Below are 16,918 nucleotides of genomic sequence, written 5' to 3'. Positions count from 1 at the left end.
GTTTATTCATCTATGTATTATTATTATTATTATTATTATTATTATTATTATTATTATTATTATTATTATTACTTAGAGAAGAGAGTTAATAGTTCCAGGTCCACACTCCACACCAATAAGTGACGGTAATGCACATAGAAGTTACTTGCCAACCGCTAATAAAAATCATAGACTGATAAAAATCCAAGAAGAAGAAGAACTTCCGGGTTACAGAAGGAGGAGGAGTTGTGTTTCCGGGTCAAACCTGCTTCGAACTTCACCATAACAGAAGACCGGCGCGTACAAGTTGCTTCCTCTCTCATGTATTACCGGTAGTGATAATTTTAATAAACCGAGTAACAGCTAACAGAGACCGCGGTGAGAGATGGCTGGTCTACCGCCTGGAGATCCCCAACTGGTCTCGATGATAGTCAATCATCTGAAAACGCAGGGTCTGTTCGATCAGTTCAGGAGGGACTGTTTGGCAGACGTTGACACAAAGGTAACATCTGAATAACGTGAACTGTTCTGTGTCTCGTGACTGTAGTTTTTACACTCGCTATTGAAACATGTAAAAGTGGGTCTGTTGTGGGGAAAGTTGGAAGCAGGTGTCTGCTTTGGGCTACCAAAGCTGCATACGACTATAAATGTATCACATAACGTTAATGCACTGTCTATTACTAACATGGGATTTGAAAAAGCTATTTTTATTCATTGTTTTCACTAAATTTAACTTTATATGTAATCATTTGAAGTTAAATGCTCTTTATAGATGAATGAGTGTGCTTAATTCATGTCAAACTCAGAGATATTGCTATGTCTCCTTCTATTTCTTCCCTTGCAGCCAGCTTACTTGAACCTTAAACAAAGAGTGGACAACTTTGTCTCCAATCACCTCTCCAACCACACATGGAGCCCTCACTTAAACAAGAACCAGCTCCGAAACAACATCAGACAACTGGTGTTACAGTAAGTAGAGGCAGTGATATCTCTTGTGCATCTTTTGTTCTGCAGCAGGTGGTACACTGTATATGATTTCAAATTAAAACAATAAAGGCTTTGTTTCATATTAAGTCAAACTGTTCTCTCTCAGATCTGGGATGCTGGAGCAGGGAGTGGACAGAATCGTAGCCCAGGTGGTGGATCCCAAAATCAACCACATTTTCAGGCCGCAGGTGGAGAGGGTGGTGCGTGAGTTTCTGTCACCTGGCAGCTGTTCTGAGGAGCCGCCTCCCCCGCTGCCTTTATCAGAGATCAAACCAGACAGCAGTGTTCCTGAGCAAGGTACACAACATTTCATCACTTACATTGTGGTTTGATTTGTAATGATTTTGATTAATGGTTATAACAATGGGAAGAGTTATTTACTCTCCCTCTGTGGTCCCTTTTAAAGTGGGGTCAACTTACAGGCTGCTGCCTGTAGCTAGTATTGAATAAACTGCAGAAAATAGCCACCTTCTTGCTTTGATGTCCTGTAACTACTTATAAGCCGTATAAAGATAAAACTGTATTCATATTTTGTAAGATTTTAGTCTCAGAAATCATCAGAATAAGAATATTTCTTGAAAAAGCAGATAATTAGGTTTATTTCTAGGAAACTTTCAGGTTAGAAGGGGTCATGCTTACACTGACATATTTTTTACATGTTACATCTACCAGCCTCATCGTCAGTTCCAGCCTCCATCAATGCCATGTCCATCCTAGACACCATAACCTCGCTGAACCAGGAGGCCAGCGTCAGGGCCAGCTCAAGCACAGACAGACGCAAAGCTCCAGATGAGCCAATGCAGCTGGTGGAGGAGGGCGAGCAGGACATGAGTATCGAGGAGGGGGACAGCGACCAAGAAAAAATGATGCCAGAAGATGGAGAGGAGTCTACATCTGAGGTCCGGGCATTGGAGATGAAGACAGAAGACATGCAGGAACAGGGGGATCTGGGCAGATATGGGTTGATAGAAGAGGTGAAGATGGAAGAAGAGGAGTCAGGAGCTCATGAGCAAACAGAGGAGGAGAGAGAGAAAGCAGGGAGTCGAACAAGCGGGAGACCATCAGAAGAGAAGCAGGATGAAGATCTGATGAAGTCTACCAGTCAGGCCAAGCAGAAAGCCAGAGAGAGGATAAAAGAAGGTGAGCTGTGGTACCCTCTCTGTGTGTGATTGAGTGCAGTGTATGATTAGATATATTAAATGATCTTTGACCTGCTTTTGCTTTGTAGAGTACTTTTTGGAGGACTCTGACCTGGATGGCCTGAGCGACATCACAGTGAGCTCCGTCCACACCAGCGACCTGTCCTCATTCGAGGGAGAGAGTGAGGATGAGGAGCTGTTCTCTGATTCCTCTGAAGAGGGAGAACTTCCACCTGATGGTCTCAACCTTTCACTCCTTACTGAGTTTTCAAACATATTTGACTGTACTCCAAAGTGTTAAATATGGTTTTCTCTAATACTCCCATTTGTGTTAAGCTCCCCTGTGTGTGTGTTCTCTCTCCGCAGATGAAGGTGAGGGAGGAGAGAAACAAGGTGATGAAGGAGAAGATCGAAAACCTCGTCGTAAGGCGTATGTCCACAAGCCCTTCCTGTACTCCCGTTACTATAGCGACTCTGATGATGAAATCACAGTGGAGGAGCGCCGGAGATCTGCGGTGAGTTCTGTCTTTGTCTACAGTAAAGGAAGGGCCTGAGTGGAGAGTTTTTGAACCATTACTATTTGACTTAAAGGTTTTTATTTACAACAGTGGTGAAGGAAGTCTTTAGATTTGTATATTCAATCTAAGCATTGATAATGATCACTTGTTACAGTGCTTGTTTTTAAGTATTTTTAGTCTTATGTTGTAAATGCTTATTAAATAAAAGTATCCAAATGTATTCAGGCAAACAAACTAAAACTACTAGAAGCAAAATTATGAATGCATTTCAATGTACCATGTGACTTTTCTTCTATTGTTTTTATGTATTTTTGTAAAACCAGGATTTTTTCTAAAGGCAGCAGGTTGTTGTAGCGCATTGTTCTGCTTGACTGCAACTAAGACTGTTCAATCAATCAATCAATCAATCAATCAATCAATCAAGCAATCAAGCAAGCAAGCTGTATGTATGGAGCACCTTTCATACAAATCAAATGCAATTCAAAATGCTTTAAACGATTGAAAAAAAGGAAAATCAAATATACAGTATAATGACTAAACATAAAACAGAAATGGATTTAGGAGTAGAGACGAATGCCCATCAATTGCAATACATTGTATATAGGTAAACACCAAAGGGGAATAGTTAAAAAATAATTAAACAAAAGACTAAACGTAACAAGTTAAGATATTAAAAAATGGTAAAGATAAATAAAAGCATTAAAAATAGCAATAGAATTGATCGTTTTTAATCATAGAAAATTCAAAAATGATGAGATGTCCTGACATATTACACAAAGCCATCATAACATTATGATTAGGAATAACTATTTTTAAGGCGCAGGTTGGCCTTGTGGTTAAAAAGTGAGCTCCATGTACTGAGGCAACGTGCCATCGATGTAACAGTTGCTGGTTCGACTGCCGGCCGCCACCTCTCACTGCATGTCATCTCTGCTCCCCATGTTTCCTGTCTCTCTTTAGTCATCCTGTCTGAGTAAAGACAACAATTTGAATAAAAATAACGGAAAATAAAGTAAAAGGAATAATAAAGGGAGGAAATAAAGGAAGTAAGAAATGCATATTTTTAATTATTAGAATAACTTAAAGGAAGGTCTGCAAATCCTAACATTGAAGAAACCCAAAGCAGTCTTTTTTTCTGCATGATAATTATTTTCACATTATTAATACTTTTTGCCGTTTTGTTTGTTTTGACATTATAACAAGACATCATGATTGAAAAACTCTTTATGTTTTAGATGCCTCCTAATTTGCAAAGTAACCTAACCTTTCAGATAATGTGATGAGGTAAAAAGGATATTATTCCCGTTAAAGTGAAGTGAAACAGAGTAGAGAGAGTATGAGAAAACTTATGTTAAGAAGAAATAACCTCAATTTCTACTAAAGTGCAGAACAGTGCTAAATGTATTAACTAACATCACACTGCTGTGTTCCAACAGGCGAAGGACAAAGAGGAACGTCTGCTGAAGAGACAACAGAACAGAGAGCGGATGGAAGTCAAGATGAAACAAAAAGCTCTGCAGGCTGAGGAACAAGGTATTTCAGTCTGTCATGGTAATCATGTGGGCTTCATGAGTAGTTCTTGTCATCCTCATGTTCCATTATTCTCAACTCTTCTGTTATCTTTCATCGTCTGAGTTCTGCCACTAAATGATTTACTACGAGACACGACTAGTGAAAGATTGGAGTTTCTGTAAGACTTTGAGTAGCGTGTTGGAAGAAGAAGAGCATCTTATGACTTAATTCTGTCTAAATGCTCTATTTACCTATGAGGTGTGTTGAGCCAGAGCACATGTTAGAAATGTTCCCATTTTAAATACCTATGTGTAAATCACTCATCACCTTTATTCTCGTACAGATTACAGAAAACAGAGGAGTGGAGACTCTGCTGGCTTTGAGGGCCCCAGAGCCAAAGAAGCTCGCAAAGAGAGGAAGGTTCTGGAGAAGAAAATGGCGCTCAGCAGGAAGAGAAAGCTCGACTCGAGGTAGGGAATGAGACGATCAGGTGCTGACTTGAGCGGCTCTGAAACAAAAGCAAATATTTAGATACGCAGAATATACAATAAATGAATGAGTCATTTTCATTTTCAGGAAAGAGACGGATGTTTCCACCAGAAAGAGAGGAGATGCAGAAGGATCCAAGAAGGTGGTATGTTTAGGCTGTCCTAGAGAATACAGATTTCTTCTCATACTTCATTGCATTCCTTATTTGACACAAGACATTTGTGCTTTTTCACCAAATAAGGAGGTGAAACATACGGCTGTAAAAACCCCACAACCAAAGCTGATACGAAATCTGTCAGAGTCTGCATCGTCTGACGAGAGGCACAGAAGAACAAGTGGCAACGTCTCTGAAGACTCCAGTGAAGCTAAGAAACTCTCAGACAAAAGCCGGACGCACTCCTTCATCCTGGAGTTGGAGCAAGGTTCCCAAGAGGCTCTCAGACAACGCTCCGTGGGGAAATTTGATCGGTTCTCCCGCAAAGATCCTCTCTCCAAAGAACGGAAAGACAAAGAGCGTAGCATGTCGGATGAACGTGCTAAGCTCAAACAAAAGCCGGAGAAGAAGTCTGAGCATCAGGCGGATGAGCCTCAGGTAAAGGAAGGAGTTGCTGTGAAAGTGTCCTCTGAAGAGAAAGGAGAGAAGAAGCTGAAGGTTAAAAGTGAGAAGAAGACAGCATCAACTCAAAGAGAGGGGAGGTCGTCTATAACTGAAGGGCAGGCAGATGAGAGTCAGAAAGATGTCACTCTTAAAAAGGCGAAAGCTTCTTCTGTGGATGCCGTCAAAGTGGATAAAGACAAAGAGAAGATCAGGGAAAAGGAGAAAGATAAGAGCAAAGAAAAGGAAAAGGCCAAAGGAGAGAAAAGTTCAGCCAAAGGTGACCTCAAGCAGCTGATCCGACCCGATTCTACCGGCTCCTCTGAAGATCGATCCGATATGGAGCCAACAGGGTCCGACAGCAGCAAGAAGAAGGAGAAACACTCAAAGGAAGTGCTGAAGAGGTCAAAGAGCCACACTGAGGACAGGCCAGGAGACAAACCCAGATCTAAAGACGGCGAAAAGGAGAAGACCAAAGCAGATCCAGACACCCAGAAGTCAAATAAGTCCAGCTCTGAGAGTGAGAAGGATCAGAAAAGGCTCAAGCCGACAGAGAAGGGAAAAACTTTCGAGAAATCCAAAACAAAATCAAAAGATGAAGCGAAGACCATGTCGACATCAAAGACGGATAATAAAGCTCAGAGTTCAGACGTGAAAAGTACAGGAGCTGCATCCGTCAGCAAACCTGAGAAGAAGAAAGAGGTCAGTGCGAAAGAACAGCGGAAAGCCTCAGAGGAGCCTCAACAGGAGAAGTCAGAAATGAAGAGCACGAAGAAAAAAGTGGAGAAGAAAGATAAAGGTCCAGAGAAGAAAGACGACAGCCGGGCGGAGAAGAAAACACCCAAAGAGGACAAAGTGGAAAAGTCTGAGAAGTCTGAGAAGTCTTCTGTGTCCCCCCAGAGCCTGGAAGCAGAGGAGCCGCTGAAGAAACCATCTCTCCTACAAGACACCAGCACGGACTCTGATCCCATCACCACCACCGTCACCACCTCCTTCTCTGATGACACCTGCGATGCACTGAGCGACATCACACCTGAGCCACCCGAGGGTGAAACAGAATCACGGCTTAGTGAGATACCAGCTGTGCCCGCGGAGGCAGACGCTCTGCTGACTCTCATGGACATTTGCACCTCAGTGGAGGCGAGACTTCCGCATGAGAGCGAGCGAGTGGAGGCGACGCCCGATATACAGGACGCTGACATGAAGATGAAAGAAGCAGCTCTGACTCTGCTCTCCATGGATCCTGACAGCACGGTGACCTCCACCTTAATTTGCCAAGATGCCAGAGTAGAGCCGGAGATGAACCCGGCCGCTCCTCAGCCAATGGAGACCGCTGAGGCTCAAGGAGAAGAGCAGCAGCAGCAGGACGTGGTGACCCAAACAAGTGCTGAGACGCTGTTGACACCCGCAGGGCCGTCACTGGTCACGTCTCAGAAGAGTAATGAGCTTGAAAAACAAAAACCTGCAGGTATGTGTTGAACAATGATGACAAAGTACTTATTTATAGCTGTCTGAATGTCAGAATGTTTCTTTAAATACTAATATTTCTCTTTTTCATAGATTTGTCTGAAACTCCAGAGAAAGAAATGGATGTGGAGATGCCTGAAACATCCCAGTCTGTCCCAGTGCAGGTACAAAAACACAAGATCTTGTTACATTTCTTAATGTGTGAACTGCTTTTGGATCCAAAACACATTTTAAAACATTCAAAACTTTCACATTTCTGCAATATTCTGTGTGTTAAAATAATTTCTCTGTCTTTAACACAGGAGGTTAACACTACCTCGGATAAAGTTCAGACACCATCAAGGGAGGAGAAGGTAAATCCTGCAGAGATTGTTCCTGAAGCACAACCAGCAGCCTGCAAAGATGGTAAACTTTCTGATCACTTGTTAGAGATCCAACCATATTTTGTATTGTTCGTTATATGTAACTTTCTTTTCTTATGATTTCCAAAGTGATGTGTGTGGTTTGATAAGTGACACTGATACAATACGATACAATACGATGTACTTTATTGTCCCATAAGGAAATTTGTCTTTGACATTAGTGCTGCACATGCTACCTGCTCCTTCAAAAATCACGGCAATGACACAAGAACACATAAATAAATAAGAACAAATCCAATAGATAATACACATTCATACAACACACAGCATAACCTTAAAGAGAAAGCACCATAACACTGTCCCAACCCTAACAGGCTATTTAATATTTAAAATTCTAATAGAGATCGGCACAAAGGAGTTCTTAAAACGATTCAGCTTACACTTGGGGACTCTGTACCTTCTTCCAGACAGTCTTCCCTATGACCTTCATGGCAGTCTGTACCAGGCGAGAGAGTTTGGTTTTGAGCTGAACAGAGAAGTTACCATACCCTGGTGTCATCCCATACCTAATAATACTCTCCAGTACAGCCTGATAAAACAAAAACATAGCCTGCTGATTCACACCAGGCTATGTTTTTGTTTTATCAGGCTGATACAACCATGTACAATCTGTGCTTCAACCTCTCTCATGATATATTCATACGTTTTCAAAAACTTTATTAGTGAAAAAAACATGACACGTGACAAAACGAACAAAGAGGAACAAAATGCTCTATAGCATTTTAAATGGATTCACTGAATCAACATTTGGAAAGAGACAAGCAAAAGTAGCAAAGCCGTCTAAGGAGTTTTAAAAACTGTGGCAGAGACCGGCTGGTGTTTCCATTTAAAGAGCGACCAAGTGGGCAACTTCCAGCCAGATGCATCCCTCTCTACTGTCTTTAGATTATCATTGAATACGTCTCTGATGAGGATATTTTGACATTGTAATACAAACTCAACTAAGACGCATTCCCAAGTGCTCCTTCCATGGTTCAACGACTGCTGTAAACTCGACAAAACACTGAGACCTTCAGCTGAGGTCTCCAGTTTACAGGGTCACTCTTCATACTGTAACACCGGGAGCTGATGTAGACTCAGAGAAGACGACTGTTACACAGCTATTAAACCCAAGTGTATCACAGTTGTGTGTGATGTTAATGTGGACGGTGGGTGAATCAAAAACTATGTGGGTACTCTACCAATCAGAAAAGTTCAGCATTGCAGGCCCTGCCCCCCAATGTTCCTTGACTCCTGGAAAAAACTACCCACATCACTCCCATCCTATTCTCCTTAAACTGGCTACCAATCAAATTCAGAATACAGTTTAAGATCCTCCATATTAACATACAAAGTTTGAAGAAGACCAGGAAAAGAAAGTAGATGAGAAATAAAATAAATAAAAAATGTTGAAGAAACAAGGGAAAAACACGAAATTATGAGTAAAAACATGTCTCTCTCTCTCTCTCACTATATTCAAGCTGCTGATGCCGTTGTGTCTGCATCAGAAGAGGTCAGAGAAGAAGAAGCAGAAAGCACGGTCACAGTTGCTGCTGTTTCCGCTGAACAAGACTCCTGTCAACAAGGCAAGTGCTTCAAAACTTTCCTGTTGAAACGGGTTCTCCTTTCTTGTGTATTAACTTCAGTGTTTTATCTTTACTTTAGAGCAAACAGAGCCAGATGTTGCAGACACAAAAACCAGCTCTAAGGTGAGGAATCAAACTTGATTCATAAACTTAAAAATGTTCTGAAAGTGTTCATTTAAGACTGAAATTGAAATTTCATGAATAGGCAGAGGAAAAGGATGCTTATGACAAGCAGGTGAAGATGGATGTAGAGAAGAGTAAGTGTAAAATCAAGTGTTAATCATGATCAGACATCATTTAAAGTATTTCCAAATACTATAATGATTCTAAGTGACATGCCTTTACACCACCAGGTGAAGCTGAGAGGAAGACAGAAGAGGAAGAAAAGGTTGCGTCAAAAAGTGATACTCAGATTGTAAGTGTTCCCACTCCTCCATGCTCATGGTCACGTATGTTTCACCTTCCCTTTGTTGATGAATGCATCTCTATTAATTATGTTCAGGTGGAATCAACAGTGCCAGTTAAGACTGCAGAGACGACAGAGAGTGGACCTGAAAGACCTCAGAGTCAGTCCAAGCTGGTCCACCAAACCAGTGAGTCCGATTCTTCCTTCTGTCATGAAGCGCTCACAGCACCCTCATGTGGCTGAAACTGGAAATACATCCTCACTGTTGTGTTGTGTTTCTCTTCATCCTTCCACTACAGGTTGTCTGCCCTCTTTTCATTAACCTCAGTGGTTTCTGTTTGTTTGTGTTTTCAGGTAATGTCTCCAGCACAGACAGCCAGGACGATGAGAAGGCATCCGACCTGTCAGAAAAGGTGACACCACACAGTTTCTTTTGAATTCAGCTCTTACATTTGATTTTTTTTAAAAAAAGGTGGTAACGCTCTCTGTGGTAAAACTCTGTTTTTCTTCTGTCCTGCAGGAGGAGAGGACCGGGGGGAGAGGAAGACGCAAACGAAAGCTGTCCATTCAGAAAGTCGAAGCGGTGAAAGAATCAGGTGTCGTGTCTGAGATTTCTTACAACTTGAATTATTAAAGGTTACAGGATTGTAAAGAGTGAAATTTTTCCATTTTGTTAATGGAAGAGTGTTTTTAATAATTCTGTCTATCTAATGTGTTCATTAATTATTTTTTTTAATTTACCAGGTGATGAAAAGGAGAGTAAAGAACAACCATCAGCAGAGGTCAGTACAGCTTCTATTCATATCAACTCTCAGAGAATACTGACTTTGTTGCAACAGTGGTGCTTTGTGAGCTTTTGTTTTTAAACACAACAGATTTTTTTGCTGAATCATATATCAGAATTTGTTTTCTCACGATTGATTTATATATATTTGTTTTAATTCCCAGGAATCTGATCAGGGGAAGATCACAGAAGTTAAAACACCACGCCGGGGTCGATCATCTAAAACCACGGAGGAGGCAGAGAAACCAGAGGAGACTCCGAGCCGTGGGAGAAGACGGTCGGGAGCTGCAGCCAACAAAGTTCTTGGTATGGTTGTCTCTTTAAACCAGCAAACTTTGATGTTAAATTTGGAATGATTTAATTGTCTAAGGGATGCACTACATTGGTGGAAGACTGAAACATAAATTCTGTACTTTTTAAAACGTTGGATTTTTTTTTTTTCAGTATTTTGTTTTTTTCACAGATATGTTTATTTACATTTTGTTAAATGCATACAACACAAAACCAAGACAGCACACAGAGTGACACACAGCAACAACAACAACAACAACAACATTACAGATTATATTAAAATTTAAATGATATAGAGAAGTACATACAAATTAATATATGTATAAGTAAATAGCAAAATAAAGAAGTAAATAAATAATTAAGTAAATAAATCAATACAAAAATTTAATTATATAAATAAAATGAAAAATAAAAACAATTAAGGATAAGTAAATTGTTATTGGTCAGTCTGCCGCCCTCAACATCACTTTTGAAAGTTGCCAAAATAGGTAATATAAGTCACACTTTATTGAGAACAGCAATTCTCCAGATTTTACTTTCGTTGTACGTCATGAGCCAATGAGATGAAGCAGCTCGATGAGTGTTTATCTGACTTCTGTGATGTTAAACTGTTGTCATTTTCACCCTCAGATGATCAGAAGAAGGATGAAAATAAAGACGAGAAGAGCACCGACAAAAGTTCATCAAAGCAACCAGCAGAGACCCAAGCGGTATGTTAACAAACATGAATGCATCATACCTTGTATAGGAGAAAAAACAATGACTGTATTTACTTTAAGTTGTACAATATTCTTCTAATCTGTAGAGAGCTGATGGAAACAGTGATCCAAAGATGACTGAACAGAGAGGAAGTCAGGAGAATCTGTCGTCTCCCGTTCCTGAAGAATCTGAAGCTGCAGGAAGCTCTGCCTCCAAAGAGACCACAGATACATGTAGGTTTGAAATAATATCAGTCTGGATGGTCCTCGTGTTTAAAACCAATGGTTAGAAACATTTATATTATTTCTATTCAAGGTGAACCAACACGCAAGAGGAAGAGGTCAGAGGAAGTGGAGGAACCTGTGGAGGTATGACTTAAAACACACTCTTAATCCTGTTCTACCATTAGTCTCTCTGTTGGAGTCCTGTGCCCTTCTGTGTATTCAAATGATGTTTGTTCAGGAAACCCCGGCTGAGGAGGAGGCAGAGAAAGACGACGGTCAGCAGGAAGAACCTGGCACAGATAGTGGTGAGAATCACACCCTCAAACTTTAAATACTTTTTCTTCATTCTCATTAAATTATCATTTACATAACTTAATACATAGAGCAGACACTTGTGCACACTTTTTCTAAAAGTTGTGATCTGTATACTTGTTATAAAGACAAGATTTAACAAAGAAATGTCTGAGTTAGGAAGAAAATCATTATGATCCCTCTAATATTCCTTGTTTTCCAGGCTCTACTCCGTCTGTGAGCCAGGCAGAAGGTCAACAGGAAACTAAAGAGGAGACGAGCAGCAAGGAGAAACCAGATGATGTATGTTGATTAGGGGGAAAGAATAGTTATTCTGTATTCTGAAAAGACCTAATTTTAACACAATTAATTTTAATCAAGACCTTTAAATCTCTTCAATATTTTTCCTCTCCTCTCCAGGTTGAGGAGGAGCAGCCACAAGAGGACCAGGAGACGACTCCAAAGAAACCTGGCCGGAGGGGACGGCCCTCGAAGGCAGCAGCAGCCACATCCACAGAGGACACAGGTGAGGAAGAGCAAAGACAGAAACATGTGTTACAAAGTAATGAACTGCTTATCATACTTATGATTGATCCAAATAACAACTATTATTTTAGCTTCACAATGCTGTTTGGGAAATACTTTGGTAATATATTAGTGACAGGTAAGATTGTGTAATGCCAATGAGTGCATATTGACAGGTTTGATCATTCTTCTGTATGACTTGTGTTTTTACCCCTGAATTAAAAGTATAAACAGTATATGACCCAGGTTACTGTCTAAGTGCAACAAATCAAAGTGTTTCTATACTCCTTCAGATAAAAAGGACAAAAAGGCAGAAGACAGTGAGCAGAATGATGATGAAGAAGAGGAGGAGGATGGGGAGGATGGGGAGAAAGGAACAGCAACCAGAGCGACCACACGGGCAGCGTCTCGTCTGGAGGCTGAGAGGTAATTTTAAAGCCAAGGGGCGAAACTAACCTTAATAACAAAAATAACACTGACTGTAATGTAGGCATGGAAGTGGCACCACTTAAGTTTTAAGACCCACAGCTCAAACTTGTTTTTTGTTTACAGAATTTACAGTCAGAACCTGCAATAAAAAAAAACAATTAAATATTTAAAATCAGGTTCTTCACTAAATATTTCATCACAACTTCAGATAAAATCAAAAATACTTCATATTAAATCAAAGTCAACAGTGCACTAGCAGGTGTGACATCAGTGTATCATCCTCTCTCTGAGTACTGGGTGAACCTCTGCATGTCTCACTCTGCAGCAGTAGCAACGTGGCTGTCACATCCTATTAAATAAAAGAAGGAAAACTGTAGCACCAAAGCAACAACTGTTGTTTCATATTTGTTTTTATTTCTCCTCAGAAACAAGCCAAGCAAACCGTCCACCCGGGCGAGTCGACAGAGCGGTAAAGAGGAGACCGCAGCTGGCACGCGGTGAGTTTGTCTCATTGATGGTTCAGCAGAACCAAACGGGCTCAAAAGCGGCCGCTCTGTGAAAGAGAACATTTGAGCAAAAGCCTTCCTGGAATCTGAAAATATTTTTCAGGTATTAGCTCGCAAAATAAAAATAACAAATCATTTTGGATGGCCTAAGCTGTGTTTTCAAGGAAGGTACATTCAACAGCTGGGATTACAGCACAGGTACAGGTACAAGATTGGTGGGTGGGATTTCATTTCAAAGTGTTTCTCTTTTTTAAATGAGAAACTCTTTGAACTCAGGATTTTGAGTCTAGTTTCATCACAGATTTATAAGTCAACAGGTTCTAAAAGCTGAAAACATGAAAAGAAAACTTTATTTATTACACCTAATAAGCTGTACCCTTTTTTGGCGGATGGATTTAAGCACTTTTAAATGAAGTGCATCAGATTTTTTTTAATTAATTGCTTTATAAAAATCATGGTCACGGGGCGCTGGTGGCCTAGTGTTCTAAGCACCCCACATAAAGAGGCTACAGTCCATGTTGCAGGGGTCACCAGTTCGATTCCCAGCCGCCACCATTCGACTGCTCTCTACTCCCCACATTTCCTGTCTCTCTTCAGCTGTCCTATAATAAAAATAAATAGGCAAAAGGCCCAAAAATATAACTTTTAAAAAAAAACCAATCATGGTCACTACTACTGCTACCATTTAATTAAAGCTCCATCATGGCTTTGTTCCTCTATTTAGTGTAGCACCTAGAAACTGTCATTCTCTTGACATCATTATCTTTGTTGGCATATTTTTTTTTAATAACAAGCAGCATTTTTCTTCAAGGATACAGATATTTAAAGCCAAAAATAATTGCTAAATATTCTAATAAGATTAATATTAATCTAATATTGATTTTTTTTATCCAAATCTATTTATAAATTAAGCTTTTCATAACGCAATGTTTTCTGAGTCTCTGCTTTTCCCTGAAAACATGCGTAATTGAAGGAGGAATTAAAATTGTATCATATCAGAAAAAAAATTATTTTTATTTATTATTTTAATTTAAATTCATGTGAATTTCACAAAAGTCTTTCAACAATCTTTCAGAAATCTGTCTCTTGTAGGTTTGTCCCTCCTCTCCCTTGTTGCAACACTTCTCCTGAATAACTCGTGAATCAGCAAAGACAAATTTTCGCTGCGCTTTCAACCGGACACACGAGACAAACGCTCTGACACTTGCTCCTTGTTTCCTTCTCGCAGCGGGACCAGGGGCCAGGCAGCAGCAGCGAAGGGGGGCCGCAAAAGGGAGGCCAGCCCCCCTGCTGTGCGAACGCGGGGAGGACAGAAATCAGAGGAGCCCCCGTCGAAGAGAGCCAAACGCTAAAAAACCTCAGACACTGATATTTTTCTCTGCTCTCTAAATCCAAGTCAGTTTTGTTGTCGGGGGGGCCGAGGACCCTCTGCATTCAGTCACTCTGCACATAAATCTGTTTCTGCTTCATTGACTGTGGGTTATTGAAAAGCTCTGGTTAGTATTACACACACTCCTCTGATAGCGGAGTGTAAACCTGAGGATCTGTGTAAAAATCCCCACGGAATACCTTCTACTGCGCTACACCCATATGGTTTGGATCATCATTCCTCGGTTTATTCAGTAATGCTCACTGAGTCTGTGTATTTCAGGCCAATCAGAGGCCTAATGTGCGGCCCAGTCGAGCGCTCAGATAAGAGGGTGAACTGAAGTTAGCCAGAGTGAAGTCTGAAACAGTTTCCCCTCCGCAGATATCTCTGCTACACATGCAGATACTGTTGAATGCAAAGAATTCACTGTGAAAAAAACACTGTGAATTTTGTTATATATTACTCATTCTGTGAATGAAAGGAGAAGTTTGCTCCCTTTTTTTTAAGTTTGTGCTTTTATACTTTGACACTCAGAGGAAAAGGGGAGATGTTTCCTTCTTATTTTAATAGCAGTATTAGGCAGAGATTAGAAAAACCTGAGGAGTGCAGTTTTTTTATAGACTCAATCTTCCTCAGAGCAACACATGCTGCAGACACAGCTGTTTCTTACTGTTCAAATTGAGTTAATGTAGTTATTTGTACTGTTTTAGAATTACCAGTTACTGTTTATCATATAACTGTGTTAGATATCTGTCCTACATGCCCATGCAAAGACATTTGTCTCATAAATGTAAAGAAAACCCTGAATACTGCTTCATTTTTCATTGTTTCAAGCAAGTATGAACCATTTCAGGATCTTGAATTAAATTAATATCTCAACTTCTTGAGAGAAAAATTTGAGCTGAAACTTGAATTGATTTTTTTCCCCCAAGTTCATTTTCATCTCTAGACATTTTTATTAACAGAATGAACTTCAGAGAAAGTTCTCCTAGGTTTGAACTCATCCCAAAAAAACATGTTCACAATCTGAGATGAAAATCTAAACTGTGTTGCTTCCGTCTTTCTAGAATCAGAAATCTTGTTTATGAGAAGTCAAACTGCTGCACAAGTCAGAATAAATCTTTTTCTTTTCTTTAATTCGCCCTTATTATGTCTCAAACCTTATCTCCACTGTGTTTCCTAAATGGGTGTACTGTCGGTCTCGTGTAAATAGCCAAAGGCATCAACCAATCATCTCAGAGTGAAGAAGAGGAGAGGACATTCCTGTCTGTTAATGGGGGATAAAACTGACAAACTCAGAATGAATTATTCCCCCATCATTAACACGTTAGGAGGCTTTGATCGCTGCACCTGAAGCGACCAGATCTAAAAAAGCACGGAGGGAGGTTGTGGAAAGCCCGTTTTCCAACCATTCCTGTGGATTGCTAAATTTGATTCCTTTAAGGTGCACCTCTCCCAGGTATTTCCTGGTGCTGCAATCCAAGCCTTAAAATATTATCCCAGCAGCTCTCATTTTAAAGGTTTTGGATCAGCTTTCATTCAGCCACCAGGCCTGGCAGACAAACAGCGCTCCTTTCACTCTCTGATGCCATTGGAGTGACTTGAGACGTCATTTTTACGATGCTCGTTTGCATTGTAGTCAGAATGATTATTGAATTTGCTGAGCAGGCATCGACTGCAGTCTGAGAGGCATTAGGCTGATTTATTAGGAAGGTTTTATGTTTGTGATGGAGGACCGCTCGGCCTGCCCGGACCTCACATCAAGAGAGAGGTTTTTTAGACAGACAGGGAGCAGAAGCACAAGATAGTCATCTGAAGTATTAGATTAACTGCAGCTGCACACATCTGGACAGATGCTGACTTGTTTTTAGGCACTGAGGAAGTTATTTAGATGAAAGTTTTTTTTTTCTTTTGTGTCAGCCTTCAAGTCAGGTCTTCATTTTATTTCACTATTCTATATTTAGGATATTTAAATGATTGAATCATTAAAATCACTCAAAGTACACGCACAAATACACAAGAGAAACATTGACTAACATTTAAAACACACATTATCACCAGTGTTGGAGCAATCCGTCACAAGCAGACAGCAAAAATTCATTTGTATAAAGTGATTAGTTTGAAGAGATTTGTTTTTGTTGTGTCATTGAGAAAAAAAAAGGCCAAAACTTGCTGCTACTTGTTTTTGAAGATTTTCTGTATTTTTTATGTTTGATATGATAACTGAACATGTAGAAAAGTAATGAATGTTTTTCAAAATCTAGTAAGTACTTGACAGTTAAATTGATAATGAAAATAGCCACTTGTTGCAGCTCTTCATTTTGCAGCAAACTGACCCACAAAGCTCTTGAGGAAGTACAATTTGTTTGGTTTCATGTTGACCCATCGATGTGTAAAAGGCAGAATCTGTGTTTTTTGACACAAAGCTGTCATCCAGATATTGGAGACCATGAACTATTAGAATATTGGTATAAAAATACGAGTTCAAAGGGTTTAGCATTTGTGTTTTTTTAAAGTGGAGATTCAACTTTTCCCCCTGCTCATTCCTAGTTAACCTCAGATGGATTGTAAAAATGTTTAATTTCATAAAGGCCGTTTTGGTGATTTATAAATTTAATTGTCAAAGCTGTGCAGGTAAGTGTGTTTGTATGAGAACATTTTGAAGTAGCATTACTGTAGTGAGGAAACGATTCGTAAAGGTGCTGCATTTAAATTTAGAGG

The 16,918-nt window shown here is 40.1% G+C and overlaps 1 protein-coding gene across 2 annotated transcripts; it reads left to right on the top strand.

The window, feature by feature from the left end:
- The first annotated feature begins 187 nt into the window (after nt 1-187).
- On the top strand, nt 188-15,097 carry bod1l1 (biorientation of chromosomes in cell division 1-like 1). 2 transcript variants are annotated; one of them, XM_034690757.1, is made up of 30 exons: nt 188-481; nt 824-948; nt 1,073-1,263; nt 1,639-2,106; nt 2,195-2,344; nt 2,472-2,620; nt 4,060-4,156; nt 4,479-4,605; nt 4,712-4,766; nt 4,866-6,687; nt 6,780-6,850; nt 6,989-7,091; nt 8,569-8,673; nt 8,753-8,796; nt 8,879-8,930; nt 9,027-9,088; nt 9,176-9,266; nt 9,434-9,492; nt 9,600-9,675; nt 9,824-9,861; nt 10,028-10,169; nt 10,785-10,864; nt 10,960-11,086; nt 11,169-11,221; nt 11,316-11,382; nt 11,592-11,671; nt 11,789-11,894; nt 12,187-12,319; nt 12,748-12,819; nt 14,057-15,097. In XM_034690757.1, the coding sequence occupies exons 1-30, from the start codon at nt 365-367 to the stop codon at nt 14,178-14,180; spliced, it is 4,986 nt and encodes a 1,661-aa protein (XP_034546648.1). In that variant the 5' UTR covers nt 188-364; the 3' UTR covers nt 14,181-15,097. The 2 variants fall into 2 exon arrangements, with proteins under 2 accessions (XP_034546648.1, XP_034546647.1); XM_034690756.1 differs by having other exon boundaries at nt 216-481; nt 4,712-4,769.
- Nucleotides 15,098-16,918: the final 1,821 nt, after the last annotated feature.

This window comes from Notolabrus celidotus, chromosome 8 (genome assembly GCF_009762535.1).
Source record: "Notolabrus celidotus isolate fNotCel1 chromosome 8, fNotCel1.pri, whole genome shotgun sequence".
Lineage (NCBI taxonomy): Eukaryota > Metazoa > Chordata > Actinopteri > Labriformes > Labridae > Notolabrus > Notolabrus celidotus.
This window is presented reverse-complemented; position numbering and strand designations above follow the sequence as displayed.